General features: G+C 43.4%; 1 protein-coding gene across 1 annotated transcript in view; it reads left to right on the top strand.

Annotated features, from left to right (window-relative positions):
* Nucleotides 1-27,264, top strand: part of crp (transcription factor cropped) — a 70,403-nt gene that overhangs the window by 30,470 nt on the left and 12,669 nt on the right. The window contains 1 exon segment of the mRNA XM_080283255.1: nucleotides 5,407-5,572. Coding sequence (XP_080139381.1) covers nucleotides 5,407-5,572 — 166 coding nt within the window.

Raw genomic sequence — 27,264 nt, 5'->3', positions numbered from 1 at the left:
ATCTGCCTATTAAACATTCCGTCTTTATCACCCCTATCCTCTTTTTCCCCTCCCTTATTCCTTCCCTCTCCCCTCTCCCTTTCATCATATCTCACATATCTTTTTATTCCTTCCACTTTCTCTGTTTTCTTTCTCCCCTTGCTCTTTCGTAACTCTTCCATCCTCGACGTTCCCCCCGTGTGTGTGTGTGTGTGTGTGTGTGTGTGTGTGTGTGTGTGGTATTTTTGCTCATTTCTTCCCCTGTCTTATCTCCACTACCTCATTCCCCTCTCGTAACTCTTCCACCCTCGACATATCCCCACTCCCTCCACCACCTTCTTGGCCACCTTCCACTACCACCACCTCTCAAGCTCGTGCCACATGCTCTCCTCACGTCTAGTCCTACTTGAGTGACGCAAGATGGCTCACCGTAACCCCGAAGGCATTTTCTTGTCCCTTTCACAAGATAGAGAATACGAGAGCCAGGGTGTTTGGTCTGCGTTTCGGAGTTTTTATCTGCCCATCACCTTGTCCCTTACTGCCTCGTCAGGAGCGTGTAGAGGCCCGGGGCTTGGCAGTTCAGATCTGGTATTAGGGCAAGACTGACCATTTAGTTTATTTATTGGCCAGCCTCCTTTGATGATTCGTTTCTTATTATATATGTGAGTCTTATTCGCGTAACACTTGCTTCAGGTGTGATGTAGTTTGTCGGCCCTTCTGGCATTGTCTTGCGTCTTGTGTAATAAATATTAATAATAATGATGATGATAGTAATAATAATATGGCTGGGTTTAGCTACATAGTCTACTTGGCAAGGTTTTTATTTTATTAGTCAGTCCGCAGCTCCTCTTTTCTCTGTACTTTTTTCTTGTGTTCAGAACTTGGCGGTCCCTGCTGGCTAGCGTGATATATGTGTGAATTTTCCTCAGCCCATGCACTTTTGGCGTCTTCCACAGAGTAGGATTGTGAATCGTGTGCTACGTATGCGGTGGAATTTTCACCTATTTTTTTTATTTAATTGACCAGCCGTTTGTTATTTTTCATTATTACATTCTCATTATTATTGTCGTTATTGTTTTTTATTTTACTTTTATGTATAATTATGCTTAGCGAGACCTCGTGGTGCGGTGAATGAAGATGCTTCTTTTAACGACTCCAGTTAGAGAAGTTCCAACCAAGACGAGTAAAAGTTTGATAAAAAGAAAAAAAAAAAAATGCTGCCCAAGGGATTGAAGGGAGAAAAAGCTTCTCGTAGTGACTAGTCTGAACAGAATTGTATGTTAGATGCAGTAACGAAATAAAACAGGTTCATGTGTTGAAGGAGACATACATACCTTTGTCACGCACCGGCCCTGCTGCCTAGATTTACGCTGATGTTCACAGTAACCCCGCCACTTTGAGTCGCATTCTGGGTGTCAAAGGAGGCTTTTGTAACACGCTTTCTCTATCGATTTTTGTTTATTACACTTAAAGTCTTTGAGGCCTATTATTGATAATTGTGTAGCCTATAGTACACTTTAACGTTCTCTTGAACGTTATTTATATACCTGGATAGCTTACACCGGTAATAGTAGCTGATGCTTAGGTGTCAAGCTCTTGTAGGAGCCGCCTAGCATGAGCCAGCTGGCCTACTGCAGTTATATTCCTTTTTATCTTATATTATGCAGAATAAATCGCCAAGGAATGGGTGCTACGAGATCTCCATTGTTAGTTAGAATACGGTCCTAGATTGCATAGAACGAGGTTGCTTAAACGTGCAAGGTCTCCGGTGGAGTATTCATATTTTAAGTTTTTATTCAAACCAGTATGTGTGAGTGCGTGTGTGTATGTTCCTCACGTGCTGTTCCGCTAGCTCGGGTGCTGCAAGAGTTCCCAGTAACCCCCAGGCACTAAATCCCATAGAGCAAGGTTGTTGGGCTTGTGTTGTTTCTGCGCCAGGGTTTTCATATAGTTGCTTACTTAGTAACCCTCTTATAATTTGGAGAACTCGCGTTTTATTCCAGCTAACGCCAGAAATTTCATTAAGAGTAGGCTGAGGCATTGGAGCATGAAAGTTTTAACCAATTCTGTAATTTTTAAAATCGTATTCGTGATCTCAGGTGGAGGTCCTGCTAGATAGTGACGCAAGAGTTCCCAGTAACCTCCAGACACTTAAGTCTCACACGCCAAGGTTGTTTGAATTTTGGTTCCCTTTACCGGAAATGTTTACATTTTTATCAACCATATCCTTACGATTTTTCCGGCTTTCATGATTTTTTTTTTTTTTTTTTTAACCAAACCAAACCTCCATCTTCATGTTACTAGGCTAAAATGGCTGGTTAAATCTAGTTAAATATACCGGTATGCATCCCCATTCTGAATGGTGACTGCCTGCTCACGCGACCCTAGTTTTTTCAGTCATACAGTGCCACCAAGGACAGTGGACTGGTCATCTGCCCTTGGCCCTTTCACTCCGATTATTATTTTTAACACCCTTGTATTTTTATTTTAAGCTTCCAGCTGACGATTATATTGATATTTCATCTCTTCCTAAATGCATTTCCTGTGGGTTGACGGGTTGGTTTGTTAGTTAATATTTTCCTCCCACTTTCATTCTTATTTCTAGTTGTCTAAAAGCTTTTTCAGCGTGGGTTAACTAGTTTGGGCTTGTTAGTTCATATTTTTAAATCCTTCCTTTCTCATTTCATGTGGTCTGATGTGGGTTTGTTTGTTCATTTTCACCCTTCATTTGTACGTACATGTGGCTTCATATGCTTGTTTCATATTAGCTGAGTAATGTGGGTTCCTTAGTTTATATTGTTCATATTCGTATCTCCATTCATGTCCCAGATGCATGTTCCGTATGGGCTAACAAATGTGGCTTGGTTAACATTTTTCATATATCCTTTCTCCATGCGTGTCGTCCCAGATGCATGTTTCGTATGGGCAGACGCATGTGGTGTCGTCAGTTAATATTTTTCTCCTTCCTTTCTCCATTCATGTTGCCCCAGATGCATGTTCCGTGTGGGGTGACTAATGTGGACGTGTGTGGGAGTAATGGGAGCGGGACACGCGGCAGGAGGGAGGCCAGGTCACGTGCCTTTGTTGTTGTTCATCAGCTGATTGCGCTTGCCAGCCACGCCCACCCTCTCCATTACCACCACCACAACCACCATTCCTCCTTTAACACCATCATACCAGGGCATTTTTTCATCTGAATTGTAATATATTTCCCCTTCATATTATCAGCAAGTCATGAATGTAAAAAAGTACTGTGATAGCTGAAAGAAATGAGAGTAACAGAAATGAGAGTAATTCTGTGTGTGTGTGTGTGTGTGTGTGTGTGTGAGAGAGAGAGAGAGAGAGAGAGAGAGAGAGAGAAACCAAGTGCAGATGATTAAACTAAAGTACTAGTTGTGAAACTCAATGATGGTACTCTACAAGTAATAAATGTGTGTAATATTCAGACACTCATTAGACAAGTGCTATTAAGTTATGGTAAAATACTACCTGGTTTACCCCCGCAAAATTGTGGGGTAAAAGTAGATACGTAAAAATTATATACTTGAAGAACACTGGTTAAAAGTAACTCTGAAATAAGTCATTATCAACTCGTATTGCTACTCACCTACTGACGTTTTATCGTGTATTATTGGTCATTGTGTTTATCTTATCTCGTAATGTAATATGTGAATAATTGTAAAGGACATTGGATGGCATTATCAAGACTGAATGGCATTATCAGTCCTGCTTTTATTACTGTGAATGATTCTTTTCATGAGACTAGGCATTTTATGGCTAAATTTTTTTTCTTACCCTTTTCTCTCTCTCTCTCTCTCTCTCTCTCTCTCTCACACACACACACACACACACACACACACACACACGTACATTTATTTCTATCATCGTGCCCATGTTCCCGTCTCGAGACTTTGATTTACCCTCCATCATTGTATCATTCCGTTATCCTTTTCTTTTTTTTCTGTCTTTTTTGCATTCTGCCATTTCACTTCCTGTCACCCATTCATTGTTCTACCATCCTTTTTTTTTTTTTTTTTCTATCTATATCTTTCTCTTCGTGATTCCAATTCTCAGTTGCCATCACTTCATTCTTTCTTTTTCCATTATTTTTGTTGTAGTCAAATCATCATATATGTTGTCATTGTTATTAGCAATCTGACATTTTTGTTATTAGTAAGTTAATAAGTCATTATATTGGGATGGGATGGTGATTGCTTGGGTTGTATTATTATTATTATTATCATCCATTCATCCATCATCCAATCCTACATTGCCCCCTGAGGAGCGTAGGAGGTTTTATAATAACAATAATAATAATAATAATTATTATTATTATTATTATTATTACCTTCGCCAAGGAGGTTATATTTTACCCCGCGTTGGTTTGTTATCGGGATTACTCAAAAAGTTATGAACGGATTTTGATGAAATTTTATAGAAAGGTAGGCCATGGTCCAAGGAATATATGATTAAATTTTGGGACAGATCCGGATCCGGAGTATCCCGCACAATATCTCCAAAAGTTCTTCGTGAATTTCAGTGAAATTTTGTTGAAAAGTGGGCCAAGGACCAAGGGAATTGATTAAATTTGGGGGGCGTTCCGGATCCGGATCCTGGGTTACTCAAGTTATGAACAGATTTTGATGAAATTTTGTGGAAGGGTGGGCTATGGGCCAAGGAAGAAATTATTAAATATTTGGGCGATCCGGATCCGGATTATCCCGCACAATATCTCCATAAGTTCTCAGTGAATTTCAGTGAAATAATGTGGGAAGGTGGGCCATGGGCCAAAAAAGAATTTATTCAACTTGGGGCGTCCTATATCCACGGATCCGGATCCTTCTTAATGGCACTGGCGGAGGTATGCGCTGTCTGAGCCCTTTCTAGGTGTTCTCATTATTATTGTTATTACCAGCCGCGATTGCGAAGTTGGTATTGTTTTCAGTTTGTCTGTCTGTCTGTGTGTCTGTTAGCACGATAATTTAGCAACCGCACAAGATATCTCAAAGTTTTACGGGTGTGTAGTAGGGAAAAAATCGATCACGAGTTCGAAAGTGGTGAAAGTAGGTCAAGGTCTGTGTGTCTGTTAGCACGATAACTTTGCAACCGCTCAAGATATCATCACAAAATTTTACAGGTGTGTAGTACGGATGAGAATCTCGTACGAGTTCGAAATTGGCGAAAGTAGGTCAAGGTCAAGATCATATTCCGAGCCGCGCTATATATGTATCGGCTCGCAGCTGGTGTGATTCTCTCCTTGGGGGGGGCCTCTAGTTATTATTGCTGATATTAACAAAGGCAATAGTCATTATATTTGGTTAGGTGGGTGATTGTGCTTGGGTATTATTATTATTATTATTATTATTATTATTATTATTATTATTGCCATTTAATGTTAATGCCTGTCCCTGTTTGTCGTAATTCCAGGTTGGGTGGACGTCCGGTATCCCCGAAGACGGCGATGGAACAGGAGAAGAGGATCCGGCGCGAAATAGCCAACAGCAACGAGAGACGGCGAATGCAGAGTATCAACGCCGGGTTCGCCTCCCTGAAGACTCTCCTGCCGCACCACGAGGGGGAGAAGCTGAGCAAGGTGGGTGTAGGACTGGAGTGGTGTGTCAAAAGGTGTGGCACGGTGGTCGCAGTATTAAGTGGTGATTTTTGATAACGCAGTTGGACCAGCGATTATTGTCAATATTTTTATTATTATTATTATTATTGTGTTTGTTGTGGTTGTTACTCGTACTTTTTCATATTATTATTATTATTATTATTATTACTACGGTATGTCTTAATTAAGCATGTATATATTCACTGGACGTTCACATGGCTCGTCTACTCCACTGGGCAGTTTCTTGTTTGTTGCGGAGACGGTTTCCATCAGCGTTGTTAGTTTCCATCTTCCATCATTTTTTCATTTCCTACTCCCACGTCCACACCAGCAGACCGAGCCGTCCCCACCGCCCATAGGATACCACAATCTGACTAACTTCTGCAGAATCGAATGTATAGTAAATAAAATAGTAATGGAAGGTAGGCGTGTTGCACTGTACATAAATTTTGCCTTAAAACAGAGAGAGGGGTGGGGGCGCATAGCTAAGTAGGATGGTGTTTGTTAATATTTAGTAAATCAAATGCATATATACGTACAAAGAAGATGATGTTTGATTACAAACACAGGCATGAGCACACCTCAAGGTTGGGTGATGGTTGCTGTTGCACACACACACACACACACACACACACACACACACACACACCGCAGTCAAGTCCAAGGTCGCAGTGCTACGAACAGTTAATATAGCAGTTTTCTCCCCCCCCCCCAATAGCGTCTCTCTCTCGTTTTCTCTCTCCTGTCGAATTTAATTCTTGTGAAAAAATCGAATAATATAATAGAGAGAGAGAGAGAGAGAGAGAGTATACGGGCCGGTAAGTAGAGCTGCGGTAGATGTTTATTGAGTTTGAGTAAAAATTCAGGAATGGCAAGATGGGGAGAGAAATGTAGCATGTCTGGGGAGGAAAGTTACTGAGAGGAATGGAGAGAGAGATTCTGGCTGTCTGGGGAGATGGGGAGGAAGAAGTCAGTGAGGGAGGGATGAAGAGTAACTGTTTGGGGAGATAGGTAGGAAGAAGTTGGTGAGGGAGGAAGAGAGGGAAGGGAGAGAGATTCTTGAGCCTCATGGGAGATGGGTTGGAAGGGGAGGGCAGAGGAGGGTATCGGGGTAAGAGGGTTTTGAGGGAGGGTGGCGAGGCTGCGGAATTGAGGCACTAGATTGAGGAGGAAAATAGGGTGGTGGAGTTACGAGATGAGAATGGAGTTGGGGAGTTTTGGAGAGGGGAAGCGAGTTGGAGGGTTTGGGAGATGGGAGTGGACTGGCGAGTTTAAGAGAGGGGAGGAGGGTTGTTTGGGAGGTCAGAGTGGAGTTAGAGGAGGGGAGGAGAGTTGGGGAGTTTCGAAGGTTGAGAAGCGGGAGATAGTTTGGCAAGGTTAGAGGTTCAAAGTTAGGGTTATTAAAGTGGTTCTGTGCTCTTATTATTCTCTGTTATTTACTACAGTGGAATCTTAAACCTTGATTTAGTGCCCACATCTGAGTATTTGTCAGTCCCCTCACTAAAATGGCGTCTTTTGTATTTTGTTCCTGGTATTTTGACACAAATGTTCATAGGGGTGAGATACAGCTTTCGTTAAAGCTTTTAGACGAGAAACCTTTCGCGAGTTGAATAGCTTATATATATATAAGGTATATATATTTTAATCGTTTTTCACTTTTTTTTGGTGACTGTTTCCTCTCCAAATGATTTTAGAAAATGTGATTTTTGTAATTAATGGATTTAATGAAACCTTCATTAAACCCGTCATCAGGAAAGAGCTTTCCTGTGTTTCTGGTAAAGTCGTATAGAGATTCCAAGAATAACTTAAGAATGGCGTCATGGTACTCAAGTGATAAATTTGCCATGAAAGAGTCACAACAAGAAACTTACTACTCGCTTCTTTCATCACACATTGAAAAAAAGAAAAAAGATAAAAAGTCCTCTTGCTTGTCAGTTCCTTCCCAGTTATTTTCTTCCCCCCTAAATATTTCAAAAGCTGCCTGCTGCTCTCTCTCTCGCTCCTCGTCCCCTCTGACCCATGCTGCTGAGCCACTCATTCATCGTTATCTGCGTTATCAGCACCTTTGTTTACATCAACTCTCACTACTTTACTACTACCGCCGCCCTGCTTTGTCACCCTCACGTCCACCCGTCTGTTGTATTCTTGTCACGTGTTGTGTTATGAAGTCTGAAAGATTTTTATGCTGTCAGTACCGTAGTCTCTCCTTGGCTGATCAAAAATCAGGTGGCCGTAGCAGGGAGAAAATAAAATGCCCAGGAATACTGATGGGGTTAGTGATAATCACCATTACCTTTTAAAGGGCAGTGATTTCCTCAGGATGAATAAAATATCTGACGCAACGACAATCATAATACGTACCCTGGCAGTAGATAGATAGACCGTGTAAAGAAATAATGGAAACTGTTCCATTTACGATATTCTTTACTTGAATTCGGCCTAAAATTGCCATCTCTCCATCTTGAATGACGGGTTGTAACAACAGATTAACGCTAGAATATGCTAGTCTTAAAGGAGTGCAATGGATAGGATGCAGACGTAGCACTGTCTTTTCCTGCCATGGGTATTTGCGCAAGAAGCTGTAAAAGGACGAAAGTCCGGCTAAGCGAAGGTAGAAGAACTGTACCAAGCATCAGTCTTAAGATGGAATAATCGTCTGGTGACAGCACGAATAATATATAAAAAGTCCTGCTGTTTAAGGGTTATGATCGGACGTTGATTTATATTGACCAGAGAAGTGTATGAATGCAAATTCCTTACTTAGTGTATGTGCAAATCAGCGCATATAGAGCCGGAATTGAACTCGGACCGACAGGTGACAGCAACAGTATCTGGCAGGCTTGAGTTCAGTGGCCTTATGGTATTAGTGCGATTGTAAAACACGGGGTTGTACGTTATCTGCTTTGATACTTAAACACACTGATTACATTAACAGTACGCAAGCGTAAGCATTACACATAACCTACTCATCCACACGTCGTACTGAGAAGTATAGATGTCATACATCAGACATGCACACACACACAGCTTAGTAAATATAACTTCACATTCGTTCACCAGCTGCAACGTACACTTGATTCATCGTCTATCCCTCACTCAGCACACCACAATTTCTTTGGTATCACAAAAAAATGTTTACATTTAAATGGTCTTTCAATAACCTACACATGCGTACACACATCTGTACACAGAAATATAGGTAGATACTGATATACCCACATCATCCTTACACCGTCACTCATCCAACTCGGCAAAATGTGGACTATTTATCAAGCATTTAAGTCTTCCAACACACACACACACACACACACACACACACACACACACACACACACACACACACACACACACACACACAAATCAACACAGCACAATTTGTCTCTATAGTCCTACAAATTCTCCACCTTTAAACGACCTTCCACCGCCGCCCCCTCACCCTCCAACCTAAGGGGCCACTGGGTTCGTGAATACGCTGACTGGGGATCCGTCCCTCCCTCCCCCCCTTCCCCAGCCCAGTCAAAGCAGACTCTCTCCTCCCACCCTCCAGGCCCCTGCCTCCCTCTTCCCTCACTCCACCTATGCGTGCTTTTCTTTTCAGGTTGAAATATCCTCATAGTATAAACGATTTTGGAGTGTGGGCATACTTCATCCACCATAAACGCTGGCGTTGCCAAACCAAAATCGTACAGCAAATGCCGCTAAGTTTACATTCTAAAGGTGGTAGGATGTTTTGATCATAAGCTGTAGATCGCTTTGGAATAAGCAGAAATTACTTAGTCATCGCTTTATCTTGGTAATGACTGAATGAAAAATCGTTTCGAAATAGGATGATTATTACTAGAATACGGCAAAGCATAATAAATTGGAAATTATCGTTAGATGAAGTACGATATCCTCATTTCAGCAAGAGTTGGAATTCCTTTAGTAATAAATATGTAGGGAAATGGATAAAAATTTTATAAACATTGCTAGAATATCGCTGAAGCATGGTTTCATATATTTTTGTTAATGGACATTTCTTGTAAGATTTTTCGAAAATTTCAAAGATTCTAACAATCAGACCCATGTTTCTCAACGATTTTCTCCTACGGATTTGGGAGAGTTGGGCAAATGGACATGGAAGTTTAGCTACATAATCGCTCAGTTGGCAGAGCTCAAATCTCTGAATGGTGAGAGAAATGCACGCAAAGGGGGAGGAGGAGGAGCAGGAGGAAAATGGTTTTTGTGGTTGGGAGGTGATGCATTAAACGATTTTTGAGGAGCCGGGAGAGTGATTGATTTGTGTGTGTGTGTGTGTGTGTGTTGTTTGCCGCCCCCAGACGAATTTAGTTAGAGTAGGCGATTTTTTCAAACTAGGAAGGGTAACTGGTTCAGCTGGCAGGCTTATAAGTAGGCACGAGCATGGACTTGGAGTAAAAAGTAGCCCGGGAGCCAGTCCATTAGCATATGAAGAATTTGAAGACGGACGTACTGTACGTACGTGTGTGTGTGTGTGTGTGTGTGTGTGAGGGAGAGAGTAAAATTGGCCTTGTAAGCAATATTGTTATATACCACTGCCATATTAGCAGTACCAAAACACCTTAAAGCAAGTGAAAGTTGACCTATATATACATTAAAAAAAAAAAAATCATAATATTCCTGCATTGTATGTTATGAAGTAGCTTGGGTGAGAATCTGAAGTTCAGGTTTGTTGTTAAAACCATATTGTAAGTGTGACTACTATTCTCTTATTGTGGCTAGCGTCATACTGTTTCATTCAGCTCAGAATAACCTCTTGAATTATACCAGTACCATCTCCATTCAACCCCTTTGCCACTGTGGTACCGTAACATTTTTATTGTCAGGAATGACCTTGTTCAGTAGTTCAGTGAACCCTATGTCCACAGTGACAACCTTTTCATTAACACTGCTACACTACAAAAGTGATTGTACTGGACACGACACAGGAATGGCCTCATTCAAGACATTAATCACTTTCTCCATTAACTCATTTATCAGGCGGTATATATATATATATATATATATATATATATATATATATATATATATAATCAGTCAACCATAAAACGACATTATTGAACTTAGGAAGGAATTCTGATTTGAAACAAACTTTACGATTCCCGAACTCCTTAGGTAATCAGCGTAAAACATTAATAGCAGTTTCAGACAGGTAAAAACGGAATGGGATGGAGTATGAAATTGAGCACAGGATGATTTTACCTTGTTACTTTCAGTGTATTTTCTCCAGAGTAGGAGAGTGCTCATGTAAATTACTTCTTCCCTGCCTGACGAGTTTATTCAGCTTAGGAGAAGCTTTTCGAACAGAAGTTGGATATAGCCTTTGTTACCCCTTCGCTGCGTGAGTGTTCTACAAAGCTGGATAAAATGGTGGGAAGTTGACAAGAGGAAAAATATAAATTGATGTCATTGTAGTGAACGGAAAAACGTATCTGTTACCAGTTCAGTTCGAAAAAATCTGTCATCCGCTTAAAAAAGAAGTCGGCTAAATAAAATCCCATGGAGACAAAAAAAAAAAAGGGGGGGGGGTCTTCGTAGTGAAAGGGTTAAGCAACTCTATAACCTACATTTTCAGGAAGGTCGAAGTTGGATGGAAAGGGATGTGAAATTGATCTTTGAAAACTTCATGATAAGGTGGGATTACAAGTATTACCGGTGGATACGGTCGCCTTTAAACCCATTACGTCCCTTTCGTAGCGTTACAGGGGTGTAGGAAGGTATGTTCATGTATTCACAAGTTTAATACGACGATAACAAAGATGGATACAAGATATGGGTATATTACGGTATGGCGATATGCCGAATGCAAAATGAGGGTATGTTGCGATATTGCGAAATTTAATATGAATACCTGGTAATACTTTATTTTGGACACTGACATTAAAAGAAATCTCACCTAATCTGCATCAGATCGTTTGGAGGTAGCGGTATAACAGTATTAAAATACCATCTGACTAACGAGATGACAATATCTCATCATTACGGTAGTGTACTTTATTTCTCTTGCTCCCCCAAACGATTTATATTCGACAAGAAAGCCCTTTCATAGTGAAGGAATTAATGAAGTTATAAAAGACCTCTCCCGTTCTGAAAGGTCTCGGCTATCCTGAATATGAACATTATCTTCATTATTATTACGGTATTGTTATTATTAATCATCATCATTGTTGTTCACAGTAGGAGAGTGCCCATTAGTGTACTGTTTATTTAAAGTTTTAAGTTCGAATCTTAGGGTAAAATAGTCCGGAGAAGATCAGAAGAAAATATACAAGACGTCATCGTTGTGAAGGCGTTAAATGATGCCATAGGATGCTGATGATAGTGCATAAACACAGGATGTCGAAATTTACCTCATTTTGATGACATACTTTTGCTTCACGTCAGAGGGCTGGGATGACGCATCGTAGTGGAGTTCAGGTGTTAAAAAAAAAAAAAAAGTTTGCCATTTTCTTTTTATTTTGAGTCCGTCATTTTGAAGTGATTTATAAAGGGCGGATGAGAAGAATGAGGGGGAAAAGTAAAACTGATCGGAAATGGATTTGTATACATACATGCATACATATATATATATATATATATATATATATATATATATATATATATATATATAACCGCTGGAGAAGCTATAGGAAGGATAGAACTTTCAGTAATGTAACTAAGCTGTTCTGATATAGTTTGATAGCAACACCCCCCCACCCCCCACCCCACACACACACACACAAAAAGCCAAAGAACCGTAAATATTGAAATAAATACACCCCAAACTCAATTTCCAATAAGAATAATTAACTGGTATCAGGTGCCGCTTGTCGGAAAAATTGGTTATTAATATTTAAGTTAAAGAAATACGATAACATTCATAAAAAATGTCTACGTTGGAGACCTTCTTACAGTAAAAATTAAGATTCTTTTATGAATACCTCCAGAATGACAACATCTGAAAAGGGGGTGGATAAGAGGTGTCATTGTGGACGTAAGCGCGGAAGAATGAGGACAAAAAACAAGTTGTACGCCCAATTGTTCTTTCATTCATTCATCGGAACCGTGAGGATTGTGTGTGTGTGTGTGTGTGTGTGTGTGTGTGTGTGTGTGTGTGTGTGTGTGACCTTTCCCATTGGGAGTAGTTTTGGGGAAGGTTGTTTATTCATTGTAACCTTTGAAGCATTTAGTTTGGACTAGTTTTCTGGTTGGACTTTCACTAAGGGAACTATGTATCGGACGGGAAATTCTGATGATGTCGAGGAATGTGGAAATTTGTTTATGTTTCCTCATTGCCACATTTCCGGCTTCAGTCGATTATTCACATTCATGAATAACAGAGATCAGCCTGTTTGAAGGACATGGGTTTGAGGATGGTTTTAATACATAGGGAATTAATGAACTAGTGTAGTTGTAGTGTGACCACATAACTCATCGTAGTGTGCATCACCTAAGTGTCGTGTGTGTGTATGTGTGTGTATGTGTGTGTGTCATGAATGGTGGGGTGGTGAGCGTGGCGGGAAATATCAGCTGACTGGAGTAGGAGCGGCGGCGGCGGTGGTGGTGGCGGCGGCAACTTGGGGTGGGAGGCGACGCCGAATGACACCCGCTTATAGTGTCTGTAATATATGCATTTCCGTCCAAATTTATGTCATTTGTACAACCAGCTGAGATATTCAGGGTATATACATCGTATCTGAGTCATATAATATTAGTATGGATGACGACGTGAACGTAAATGAGATTATTCTATTAGGCGGAGTTGCGGCACCAAGACAGCTGATTCCGTTGCCAGGACGACCATCGACCGGAGGTAGCCTCGCGGCATCCCTCGCGCTCACTGCCGCCCACCTCACGCTCCTGTCAAATTCACGTCGTTTGTCATGCACAGAAATCAATCTTCCTCGTCGGTAATCTTACAGACTTGTTAGTGAACAAGTCTGGAGCATAGATATTTCGTAGGAACGCACAGGCATGATGAGAGAAAGGCTAAAAGTGGTGCAAGAAGCGTCGCTCCCACGTGGCGAGACGGGGTCCGTTGCGAGGCTAGTGTGGCGACCATGTGGCGCGCATTTCGGGGACCCCGCACACCCTCCTGCATTGTACACCCCTGCTCCTGCATTGTTCATGGCTACACCAGGCGAAAACAACAATATTTATACCCGGACCCATGATGCATGACCATACATAACACGAGAAAAGCGTGGGAGTTAATGAGACGGACGAAAATGAATTCCACGGATGTTTTGGGCCTGTGACGGGTCGGCTCCCACGTGACGTACACAGCTGACTGCCACACCACACCAACACACCACCTGGGAAAATGGCGCGAAATCTCATCCGTAGCTTATTGTATAATATTGATTCTTCCTTTGACACCTTAACCTTGTCTTTCTTGACGCTATTTGTTAGGCCTTACTCCCGAGTAGTTTGTTTAGAATTTGTTTACGCTTCATGTTTTTAAGTTAGCCGGCCGGTTTGACTGACTTGTTGCTGGGTGGAGACATCATATAATATCAGTAGTGACAGCCTAGTAACATCACGTGACAGTTAATGAGTCCCATGTACTGAATACGTCATTAGGGTAGCCAGAGTCGCCATTCCTATTAACAGGCTTTGAAATGCATCTGTAGAGGACTGGTATTCAGTTTTACTATATTGACGTGTTATACTGCAAGTCGTTCATGACATACATTTAAGGTGCAGAAGGCTTCAGACGGTTAGTGGCACTAAAATTATCAGATTCTTTATGATCATTCTCTAGGTAATGGCATTGGAAAGTAGTGATGAGACCAGAAAGCTTTCGTTAGTTTGCCAGACAGAAAGATTGATAGACGATAATTCTCACAACTCCTGAAGTCTGTTAAGTAATTTGTCATTCAGTATTGGAGTATAGTAAATAATTGTCTTGTAAATAAACTTAAAACAGCAATAAAATTGGGTATGATCAAGAGTTAGCGAAGGTATGAAAATTGTTGAATATGATTGCATAATTAAAAGTTTATTGGCATTCTGGAGAGGGTTTGCTCATCTTTCATATTTTTCATCTGTATTATGATGCTGGAATATCTTATTCTGGCAGGAATTCCATCAGAGGAATTAAAGACACCCTCCATTAATCCCTCGTTTGTGATGATTTCCTTTTTATTCCTGCTCCTATCAGACGATTAGGCTCAGAAAGAACCCAGAGCAGTATTTCTGTGTTCCTGCTGCCACCTGGTGAATTTTACTCAGCTCGGGAAGGACATCTTGCAAATATTTTGTACTGGTACTACCAGGTGACTGTTCAGGTGGATGAATTCTCATAGGCCTGGGGCTAAGCTTGTCCGGCCTGGTAAGGTAGGGGTGAGCGGAGCGGGTGTGAATGTGAGGAATGTCAGGAAGATGGTCACTTGGGTTGTTCAAGGTTGAGAGAGAGAAAGGGGGGGGGGATTTCTTTGTAACAGCTGATTATAAATATTCTTCGTGTCATGTGTAGGTTTACAGTAGTTTTGTGAAGTCTTAAATGTGCAAAATCTCTCTCTCTCTCTCTCTCTCTCTCTCTCTCTCTCTCTCTCTCTCTCTCTGTGTTGCCAGGCTCACACATCTCGCCAGCATTACGTGTCACGTCGATCAGACGTCGGTTACATAATAGTTGCACTGAAAATGTATCGTGTTCCTTTGGGTGTTTACATAACGTTTTTAATGTTCAGCGTTAAAATTGTATCGTCCGGTCAAGATGCACGGGTTGTAAGTTAATGTTCGACAAGTTTATAAGTCAGATTTTTTTAAAGTATGTAACTTCTTTTTGTTACATTTTATTAGTTTTAAAATGCAGTACATTATCGTTTAAAAATTATTTGTTATTAGATATTATGTAAGTTACTGCACCTGCAAAAAACATTTGATCATGAAAACATCCATTTGTCCAGACTTTTTTTTTTTTTCTTTTTAACGGATAGTCCAGTTCCGGGTGCATACACTCCTGATGGCAATAACGGATTGGACGATTGATAGATAATGGGTGTCTGAAATATAGGAGAGGACGGTACATGGTTTTCATTTTCAGTTCGACCAATATTCGTTATAAGGACTGCACCGTTCGTTGAAAATACGCGGATCGTTGCAGTTGCTCTGGAAAACTTAACTTTGTGTAAGGTAGTAGCTTTCACGTCATATCATTCGTTAAAAGACGTCAGTTGGTCGCTAAAAGTGCGGAAACTAAAGCGGTCGCTGAAGACAGGTAACACTGGACCATGAAAAACTGGTCCATGTATCGAAGTGAAGAATGCCGGGCTCGTCTCCTGGTATTCTGGGATTATACAAACGATAACTAAACCGGGAAAATAGGGTTGTTGTTGTTTTTTACCAGTATTTCGTGTCATCCTCTTCAGTGCGGTGTCTTACTGCATGTCATATTTTGACTCATTTTCACATAGCGTGGTTTGTATTGTTACTGTCATTCGTTTATTTTATTTTTTTTCTGGATTAGACTTCGAACAGGGTTGTTAGCTACACGCTTCTTTAGCCTCTTTACTGTTAAATTATTTCTAAGATGAATATCGTCTTGAGTAGCAAGATAAATGCGTCATGGCGTCATGGAATTGAAGTATTTATAATACTGCTTATAAAAGGCTTCCCAGAGTGATGTAAGTAACCATCGTATATGGAGATTGCTGCTAATTTCTTACACCGCAAGAGAACCGTAAACGGAATAAATCACCAGACAGTTACATCAATGATGTTTAAGATGCCATCGTAATTTAAAGATTCTCTCTCTCTCTCTCTCTCTCTCTCTCTCTCTCTCTCGGTGCCATAAACTTTGTGCTTGAATTCCTTGCAATTAAGAATATAAATATGTGGATGTCTTATGCAATACGTGTAAGTAGGCGTGCAGAAAGGCTAACACGTGACTACTTTATCTTCATTGCAGTGACTATCATTTGTGCTACCACCGGAGATTTTATCCAACTTAGCGAGGAATTACTGTAATTTTAGAAAAGACCACGTACTAAAGAGTTAACGAGGGCCATATCTACCCCCTCTAGTTCATAGTTTCTTGGTAGCTGAATGAAATCGTCTGGCAGTACGAAGAATATAGAGACGTCATTATTGAAGGTGTCATTTTACGTCTTTCCCGAAGCTTCAAGTATAAGTAGGCCTATGCGTGTCACTAATTTATTGCTGCATTTGTCACTGCTACGACGTGAGTAATGCATATTCCTTGGCTACTGCCTCTTGGTATATGTTATAGCTATCACTAACACTTTTTCAAACACTGAGAACCCATGTTAAAGGAGGTTAAACTGATTTAAGTAGATTCAATGCAATCATACCTTTATATATTACGAGCTCATTTACATTACTTCTACAAAAGAAGACCACTGGTAAAGGATAATGTTTTTTACTACACTGCTGTAATCTGTAACTGCTCCATATACTACTTTTTCCTTTACTACTACTACTACAACCACGTGAGGATAATACTACGTAGGTCATCCCCCCTTCCCCCCATCCCTTCCGTTTGCTCACTCACCCCTGTTCACGTTACCTCCCCTCCCCCCTCACTCCGTCCTTTTCCCGCCTCTCCCTCTTCCTGCCTCACGGTCATTTTTTCTCTTATTTATTTCTTTATCGCGTGTACCCCTTATCACCTTTTCTATTTTTCTTACCACTCCCCTCTGTGTGTTTGTCTGCCTGTCTGTCTCACACTTTCCTGTAAATTGTCCACAGTTTTTCTATACTGCGTGGAATTCCTTCTGATTTTTTCCTGCTGGCTTCGGCTGGAGGGTTTTGAGGGCGGGAGAGAGCCTTCTTTGCTATCCTAAACTCATTCTAGTAGTTGAGTTACCCTTCAAGGAGCAGCCTAGCATGGGCCAATCGGCCTACTGCAGTTATCCTGTGATGTTCATTCTCTCTCCGTGGTGGTTTTCTACCTTTTCTGTTCTCTCATTTTTCTTCTGTTTTTCTGCCATTTACTCATCCATTCATTTCATATTTCTCATTCATCCGTCCACCTCTCCTAACCATTTCCTCTTTTCCCTGCCACCATCTTCCCCATTCTTTCGCCTCATCCATCGTTGTTTTATTTGTTTTACCTTTTACCCTGTCGTTTCTCCTCTCGCCTCTTCCTTTCTCTTTTCCTCTTATCTCTTTATGCCATTTTTTTTTCTTATGTCGCTTCTTTCTCCACTATTATCCCTCTTGCTTATCCTTCATTTCTTCCCCCACTTGTTTTCTTTAGTGTATTGTTTTCCTCTGCATTCCCTTTCCTGTCGTGTGTCATCGTTTTCACCACTCTGTACTCTTTATTTTTTTGTCTTCTCTGTTTTTGTAACTCGTCTTGTCTTTCCTTATCTAACGATATTTTTTTTCTTTCCACTTTCTTCTCCACACATCCACATCCATCTTGTCTGCACTTCATGACTTCTTTATATACTCTCATCTTTCACTGCTTTCACTCCTTCCCTCTCTCCCCCATCCATTTCCTTTCTGCTTTCCTTATTCTAGGAGTTTAGTCGCACTCATATAAGAACTGCTTAGCACAAGCCGACTGGCCTGCTGTAGTAATCCTCCTCTTATGTTCACATGTTCTCCCTCCATCACCTCCACCAGCCTGTCCACGCGGCGCCGGTCGGGCCATGCATGTCCCTTGGTCATACCTCCGTAATATGTAGGTTGAGGAAGGTCGATTGATTTGCACAGGTGGGAAGTGGCCTCTCTCTCTCTCTCTCTCTCTCTCTCTCTCTCTCTCTCTCTCTCTCTCTCTCTCTCTCTCTCAGAAGCTGGTTTCTTTTTAATGGTGCTTGTAAGTATTGGTAGTAGGTGATTAAGGACAGTACTATTAATCCACAGCATTCCTGTTGTTGTGCGACTTAAAAATTGTGAAAGATTTAGAGATGATACGGTAGGTGAAGCATGAGGTGAGTCACAAGGGGAGTGGTGTGTGTGTGTGTGTGTGTGTGTTGTAGGGGCACTGGAGGAAATTCGTAAAGGGTGGAGAGATGAGGAAATGATGGAGAGGAAGGCAGAAGAGAAGCTGCAGGGAAGGGAGTAAGAGGAATGAGGTGAAAGAAGAGAAAGTGGAAGTGAGAGGTGGGGGATGGGGGGAGGGGGAAGAGGAGTGGAATTGAGTGGAGTGGCCTGCGACGCTAACTCCCCTTCGGTGCCTCTTCTTCTCACACTCATGACTAGAACTTAGAAGTGGGAGAGGGACGGGAAGAGTGACTAAAGGAGGGAGAGAATGGGAGTGAAAGAATGACGGTCGGGATATGGGTGAAGGATGGGAGTAGCCTGGACAGGAGTGAAGTGAGGAGGGAGGGTGTTTAGGAGAGTGAAGGAAGGAGGGAGGGTGTTTAGGGGGTGAAGGAGGGAGGGAATATCGGAGTGAAGGAAGGAAGGAGTGTAGGGAAGGAAGAAGGGAATGTAGGGGAGTGAAGGAAGGAGGGAGGTAGTGAAGGGAGCGGGTATTCCGGAGTGAGGGAAGTGAAAATGGAAATGTAGAGGAGTGAAGGAAGGAGGGAATACGGGAGAGTGAAGGAAGAGAGGAATGTGTAAGAGTGACCGAAGATAGGAGGGGGTGTAGTGGAGTAAAGGAACGAAGAATGAAGTGTAGGGGAGTGAAGGACGGAGGGAGGAAGTGTAAAGGTCTGAAGGTGGAGGGAAGCAAAGGAAGGAGGGAGTTGAGTGGAGTGGCCGGCGACAGAGCTCCCCATCAGGGCCTCTCCCCCCTCTCTCCCTCACATGGTTAGGCTTGGCTGGGCTTCCATACTCCACTCACACCCTCTGCCACATCCACTTCCCCAACTCACTCATCCTTAGCACCACCACGCCACATCCAGTCCAACACATCCGTCCCATGTTGGATGATAAACAAAGCCCTCCTCCATTGATGATGATGTTCTTTCTCTCTCTCTCTCTCTCTCTCTCACACACACACACACACACACACACACACACACACACACACACACACACACACATCCTGAGCCCAACCGCGCGGCGCTTCATCCTCCTCCCCCCCTCTCCCTCACCTCCCCTCCCGCCCTGCCTCCCTCTCGTCCCCTCCTCGTCGGCGGCTGCGTTTTCAAGGTCAGAAGTACGACGTCTGGCCCGCCTAGCCTCGGTCTGCTGTGTGTGTGTGTGTGTGTGTGTGTGTGTGTGTGTGTGTGTGTGTGTGTGACGCTCGCTCCCTCACTCTCACAAACACATGATTCATTCACCCTTCTCTCTCTCTCTCTCTCTCTCTCTCACTCGATATTGCCAGCCATCTGGGATTAGGAAATGTCTCTGTTTTTCATCGTTTGTTATATATTCTGTTGAGCCGTTGTCTTTTCTCGCAGATAATTTGACACGTATAATACTCAGGCTTCCATGACTCGCAAAGCAGAATGAATAATCTGGCGTTAACTAAAAACAGAATAGGCCCACTAGAATTGTCGCGGCCATGAGAATTAATGTAGCTGTTAACTCTTAGTCTTCTGTTACTTATTGTGGACCCAGTAAAATTGTGTGATGTTACATGTGATGGAATAGCCTACTAGAGATGCCTCTGCCTTCAGATAGTTAATGCTGCATCGTATCCATGCATCTGTGTTTGGGATGTGTCGCCCATTTCTGTACTTCTTTTTTTGTAGTACATCCTCATTCTTCTTTGTTTTACATGTATTTTGCTATATATTTTTTATTAATGCAGTTGCCACACCTATAATGATTGGGAGCCGTCTTGTATCGCATTTGGATTTTAGAAAAGATTTCCGCTTTTCCTGACATTTTTCTTTTTCTTTTTTAAAACCTTTTTTCTGTATTATATTTGTTCTACTTTCAAATACTTTTGTGTGCGTTGTGATTATAACGCTCTTAGTAGTTGGGAGCTGCCTTGTATCACGTCCTCGGGAAATACCTCCCTTCTCTGGCTTTCTTTACTTTCCAGTTCTTCTGTGGCTATTAGTTCATCATATCTGCTGTATTCTGCGCATTCACGTAGTTATTTTCACACGATGGTTAAAAGCTACCTAGTATAAAGAGTTTGGAAAGAGTATACCTTTTCCTTGGTATTTTTCTTTAGTCTCCTTTGGGTCTTAGAGTATCAGTTCTGGTATACTTGTGTTATGGGCATATTTTTAATGTCATTTGCATTATATGGCCCATCAGACCTTCGCTTTGTATTTTTTATGTTCTTTCTACCCGTCATTGATACCTACTTATCCGCTCTTTGTTGACTTCACCTGTCATCTCTCAGTGATTTTTTTTCATTGCAATTTTGTGTCGTTGCTTTCTTTTACAATTTAGAGCAGCTTTCACTGCCATTTCGTTCATCAGATTTTCGTCATATTTTTGTCCCATTTCAGTGCGTTTTTTAACTACGTGTCCACTTTGTTTATCCTCTCCTTTCATTACATCCTCTTTACTTTTTACCACTCGCACCACCCATCTCTACTTTCCCTTACTCCTTCCTTGTCCCCCCTCTATATCTGTCTGTATAAATTTATTTGTGTGTGTCCGACTCTGGGCTGAGGCTTCATAGCCTGCTCCCAAGGCCAAGTAGTCCTCCTACATACGAAACACCTCCACATGTCGCCATTTCGGCGCTAACACCCACCGTCCATATTGAATATATACGTGCTAGGGCTGTTTCATACAGGAATGGTGTATTGGTATTAGCGGGCTTATTTTAAGACATGTCTGCGGGACATCCAATAGATCAGTAAAGTCTGCTTGTGTGGAGTTGTGGTGTGAGCGGAGTTAGGGTGGTGGTGTGGGTGGATTCGGGGTGGTATGGAGGGAAAGTTGCGGGGTGTGGGGGCAGTTAGGGTGGGGATGTGGCTTTGGGGCCATTTAGGGTGGGGGTGTTGTGTTTGAGATAGCTAGGGTAAGGTTGTGGTGCTGGGGGCAGTTAGAGTGGGGGTGTGAGGTTGGGGGAGTTAGGGTGTGGTGTGGTGTGGGAGCAGTTAGGGTGGGATGTGGTGTTGGGACAGTTAGGATGGGGTGTGGTGTGGGGGCAGTTAGGGTGGAGTGTGGTGTGATGTGGAGGCAGTTAGGGTGGGGTGTGGTGTGATGTGGAGGCACTTAGGGTGGGGTGTGGTGTTGGGACAGTTAGGGTGTGGTGGGGTGTGGGGGCAGTTAGGGTGGGAGTGTGGTGTGGTGTTGGGGCAGTTAGGGTGGGAGTGTGGTGTGGTGTGGGGGCAGTTAGGGTGGGAGTGCGGTATGGTGTGGGGGCAGTTAGGGTGGGAGTGTGGTGTGGTGTGGGGGCAGTTAGGGTGGGAGTGTGGTGTGGTGTGGGGGCGGTTAGGGTGGGAGTGTGGTGTGGTGTAGGGGCAGTTAGGGTGAGAGTGTGGTATGATGTGGGTACATTTAGGGTGGGAGTATGATGTGGGGTCAGTTAGGGTGGGAGTGTGATGTGGGGGCAGTTAGGGTGGGGGTGTGGTGTGGTGTGGGGGCAGTTAGGGTGGGAGTGTGGTGTGGTGTGGGGGCAGTTAGGGTGGGAGTGTGGTGTGGTGTGGAGGCAGTTAGGGTGGGGTGTGGTGTGATGTGGAGGCACTTAGGGTGGGGTGTGGTGTTGGGACAGTTAGGGTGTGGTGGGGTGTGGGGGCAGTTAGGGTGGGAGTGTGGTGTGGTGTGGGGGCAGTTAGGGTGGGAGTGTGGTGTGGTGTGGGGGCAGTTAGGGTGGGAGTGCGGTATGGTGTGGGGGCAGTTAGGGTGGGAGTGTGGTGTGGTGTGGGGGCAGTTAGGGTGGGAGTGTGGTGTGGTGTGGGGGCGGTTAGGGTGGGAGTGTGGTGTGGTGTAGGGGCAGTTAGGGTGAGAGTGTGGTATGATGTGGGTACATTTAGGGTGGGAGTATGATATGGGGTCAGTTAGGGTGGGAGTGTGATGTGGGGGCAGTTAGGGTGGGGGTGTGGTGTGGTGTGGGGGCAGTTAGGGTGGGAGTGTGGTGTGGTGTGGGGGCAGTTAGGGTGGGAGTGTGGTGTGGTGTGGGGGGGAGTTAGGGTGGGAGTGTGGTGTGGTGTGGGGGCAGTTAGGGTGGGAGTGTGGTGAGATGTGGGGGCAGTTAGGGTGGGGGTGTGGTGTTGGCGGAGTTAGGGCGGGGGTGTGGCGTGAAGGGAGTTAGAGTGGAGGTATGGGGGGAATTGTGATTGTGTGGGGGTTTAGGGGTGGGGGGGAAGCCTGTTTTTACCATCCTCCAAGGTCAGTGTTACGCTAGTGGTGGGAAAAAAGTTCTCTGTGGCATTGTCCGTCGGGTTGTCTGTATCTTTTCCCACACACCCTCCCCACTCCCTCTCACACACCCACACGCCTGCACCTCTTCTTCCACACTTCACACCCACACCCCTCTCCTTTTCCACACTTCACACCCACACCTTTCTTCCTGCCACACCCCCCTCCCTTTTTCCACGCTCCGTCCTCCTTTCCTTCCACACCCACTCTCCTCTTCCTCTCTCCTCCCTCTTTCCTCTCACCTCCTCCCTTCCCTCTTCCTCTCCCCTCCCCCTCTTCCTCCCACATCCTCTCCCTTATTCCTTCAGGTTCTCCCCTACTTCATTTTTCTGTACTTCTACCTCATCTTTCCTGTTGTTCCCACCCCTCACATCTCCCTCTCCCTCTCCTCCTCCCCAGCCTTGTTCACCTGCCCCTACCTCCTCATTATCCTCCCCTTCTTCCCTTTGTCATTCTCACGTCACCCTTGCTCCGTCCTTCCCCTCTCCTTCCCCCTCCTCCTCAACCCCTTTCCCTCCCCACCTTGTCCCCTCCCCTGTCCCCCATCCTTTTCCCCTTCCCAGTCATCCTCTCTCCTTTTCCTTCTCCTTGTCCCCTCCCCTTTCCCCCCCTCCTCTTCCACTCCCCTTTCCCCCCTCCTTTTCTCCTCCCCTTTCCCCCCTCGTTTTACCCTCCCCTTTCCCCCTTCCATTTCCCCTACCCATTCCCCCTCTCCTTTCCCCTTCCGTCTCCCCTCCCGTTTGCCCCTCATCCACTTCCCTTTCCCCTCCCCACCTTCCCTCCCGTATCCCCCTCCCTGCCCTTCACTCCCCTCCACTCATAACCAGTCTCTTGTTCTATCATCTTTTGCTTCTCCTGTCTTCCCATCCCCCAACCTTCATTTCTCTTCCCATTTTCCCCTCCTACCCTACTCCTCCTACCCCATCCTCCCCTTTCCCTGTATCTCCGTTCCCCTCGCCTTCCCAGTCGCACCTCCTGATTCCCATATCCCACCGTTTACCGTCGCTTCCCCATCCCGTATATCTTCACTCTCCTTCCCTCCCCTCCTGTACTCCTGCATTTCCCCTTCCCATCGTTTCCCTTCCCTCCTTTCATGCAGTTCATGTAGACATATATTTTTGTTTTATCTAATATCCTTCCTTATTTTTCTGTGTGCTTGTTTTTCCGTAGTGTTTAATTTCTTCTTTTGCACCATCCGTATACCTTATGTCTCACACTACCCATCACACCTTTCTTACATAACGCCGTTCTACCCCACACACACGCACACTCTCTCTCTCTCTCTCTCTCTCTCTCTCACACACACACACACACACACACACACACACACACACACAATACATCCATACACACATTTTATATATATATATATATATATATAGCATACCCACAACATGACTTTCATTACCATATTATTCTTGTGGTTCTATATCTGCATCTTGCCATGTCTTTCAGCAAGGGTGGTGTCTGTGCTTGAAACTGGTCGTCATGGCCAGAGTGTGGGAACAGTACCTTTAAAATCCAACTCCTGTGGGTGTGTGTGGGAGAGAGAGAGAGAGAGAGAGAGAGAGAGAGAGAGAGAGAGAATATGTGGAAGGAGAGGGAGTGAGGTAAAGAAGGGGGGAAAGATGTAAGGGGAGGGGAAGGATGATGATGATGATGTAGGAGGTACAGTGGTATAAATAAAAGCAGGCAGTAACATGGCTGTTGGTCCTTTCGTGGCTATTTGTACATGTAACGGGGACTAGTCAAAGGCACAGGGAGACAACCAACTTTCTTGCTCACTTTATTCCAACTAAGTACAACTGGCTCACCAACTCGTCATGTTGGTCTTGAAGCTTCGAAGCTCACATGGAACAATGTACAAGAATAATTGAGTAATGAAAATAGCATTCACACATGCTCACATGCACACTGTTCATGCACACAGTCACACACACTTGCACACTACAGCTATGGAGTAGGGAAAGTTACGACTAACAAAACCACCTGTGAGATAAAGACAAGTATAGTAAAACCAGAAGACTCTCCTTCACCCACAAATAAGAGGAGAAGCAAAGATAGGAGAGGTAAATCAGGAGGTAAAAAACTTTAAGAGAAGGGGGAATAGTAGGAAGGGAGCAGAACGGGAGAGCAACTGGATAAGGAGGGAGAGAGAGAGAGAGAGAGAGTCAAATGTCAGGGGTCATTGCCTCACTGGACCTCCATGTGTGTCATGTAAGATAAGAGGTGCAGACTCACAAAACTGCAACAGTAATTTCATCCAGTTCACTCTTACCTTCATGCAGTTGCAGCCTCTGTAATATGTTTGTTATAATCTGACAGAGATCTCTAGCTGCTTTCAGCTCAGTTGAAGCCGAAGTGTAGTCAAATTTCATAGTTCAGATATTGTAAGATGTTTAGTGGACAAGTTTCCAGAGATGGGAAAGAAGATGTAAGCAGCCTTCCTGGATTTTGAGAAAGCATATGACTGAGCTAGACAAGGAATGTGGAAAAGAATATATGGAGTAAATGGGAAGCTGTTAAATGCCGTAAAGAGTATGTATGAGAACGTTAGGGCTGCATTGCGTGGGGATGGTGAACTGGGTGAATTTTTCTGTCCGAATGTTAGATTGAAACTGGGATGTGTTATGTCTCCATTGTTGTTCAGTTTGTATATGAATAGAGTTATGAAAGAGATGGAGGGTATGGCAGTCAATGTTGGAGTGTCCCTAATGAGAAGGGGCAATATTTAGAAACTTCCTGTTCTGTTGTTTGCAGATGACACCGAACAGTATTGTTAAGTGAAGGCAAAAGGAACAGCAAGGCTCGGTGAATGAGTTTGGGAGTTTGTGTAAGAAATGGAATCTAGGGGTAAATTTAAGGAAAAGTTGTGGTTTTCGAGAGAAATGAAGTCACTGAATGCACAGTGAGGCTGGATAGTGAGGAAATGGAAAATGTGAGTGCATTTAAGTACTTGGGTAGTGTGATGAGTAAGGATGGAAGTTTGGAGGATAAAGTCCCTGAAAGGGTACAGCAGGCAAGACAAGTTGCTGGTTCATTGTATGCAGTGATAAGAAATAGGGAAGTGAGCATGGAAGTTAAAAAGCATGACAGTATTGTGATCCCCACTCTAACATATGGAAGCGAAGCTTGGATCTTGTTGGAAGGACGCAAGTCTTGAGTGAGAGCAGTGGAAATGGGCTACCGGTATTTGAGAGGAGCATGTGGAGGTTCATGGAGAGACAGACTGGCGAATGAGGCAGTGAACGAGTATTGTGGTGTGGATGTAGATGTGATAGAAAGCATTACTAGAAATACAGCGAGGTGGTTTGGCCTTGTGGAGAGGAAGAAGGGTGAGAGACTAGCTAGGAGAGTATGTGAGTGAGGTAGAGGGAGGGGGAGACAAGGATGAGATGGAGGAATGGAGCAGAGAATTATATGGGAGAGGGGTGTGAGCCAGGGGGAGAGCAGCAAAATGGCAGGGGATAGGGTGGCATGAAGGCAATTTGTTTGTGTCCACTCCTTACAGGATTTAGGCTTCCAGCTATTAATAGATAGTTGGATATAATAAAGATTTCTCCAAACCATATTATTCAACCAAAAGAAGGATCCATCTGTCTGTCGTGTACCTGTCACTCTATCTGTCTATGTGTCTGTCTGTCTGTTAGTCCAAGTCTTTATTTTCACATTAAGATTGTAGGCCTGGTTCTAGGTTATTCCTTCCCTACATACTGTACAAAGCAAGAGTGGCTTGTCATTAACCCCCACGCAGCATTTTCTGAGCAACGCCCCCCCCCCCCTTTTAATTTTACCTTGCATTGACCACATTCAGTTGGAGCATTTTAATCCACAAGACTACCAGATGTCTGTTTGGTTACATGCTTGCTGCCCAGTGTAGTACACTAAGTGGGTTTATCAGAAAGCAATTGGCTTGGCACTCACTGTAGAATTATCTGAAAATAGTACTAAGTCAGATAAGTATATGGTACATGCCCCCGCCTAATACTGTACCAGAAGAGAATATGATAGATGAAAATGTTATGGTATTAAATAAACATTGTATATATAGTGTCTGTCAGGGAATAGTAATTGTGAAACTTCATAAAGCCACCCTCTAGGATAACAACTCTCCTGTTTAGTCTGGCATGTCAGACAGTTTTTTTCTACTTAGGAATGACCTCATACTCAAGTGATTAATCATCATAGGAACTGATTGGTGTTCTGTTCTTTGGTGATAATTCAGCACTTGATATTTCTCTCAGGGTACAAAACAACCTCCTTGTTTTCATTTTGTAAAGGCTTCATCATGCTTGCATGCGTCGGCCTTGGTCACCTAATGGTGGCTGTCCATGCTGCTTGATCTCTGGCAGCATCTCTGTTCAGTCACTTATCCCTGAGGTCACGCTATGACCTTGTCCCAGGTCTTTTTCAGTCTGCCACTTGCAACCCTACCCCAAACGTTAACACTTCTTACTTTCTGCACCCATTTCCTACATGCCCAA

Source organism: Coenobita brevimanus, chromosome 97 (assembly GCF_032717465.1).
Source record: "Coenobita brevimanus isolate Jiangsu-jjx chromosome 97, ASM3271746v2, whole genome shotgun sequence".
Taxonomy (NCBI): domain Eukaryota; kingdom Metazoa; phylum Arthropoda; class Malacostraca; order Decapoda; family Coenobitidae; genus Coenobita; species Coenobita brevimanus.
This window is presented reverse-complemented; position numbering and strand designations above follow the sequence as displayed.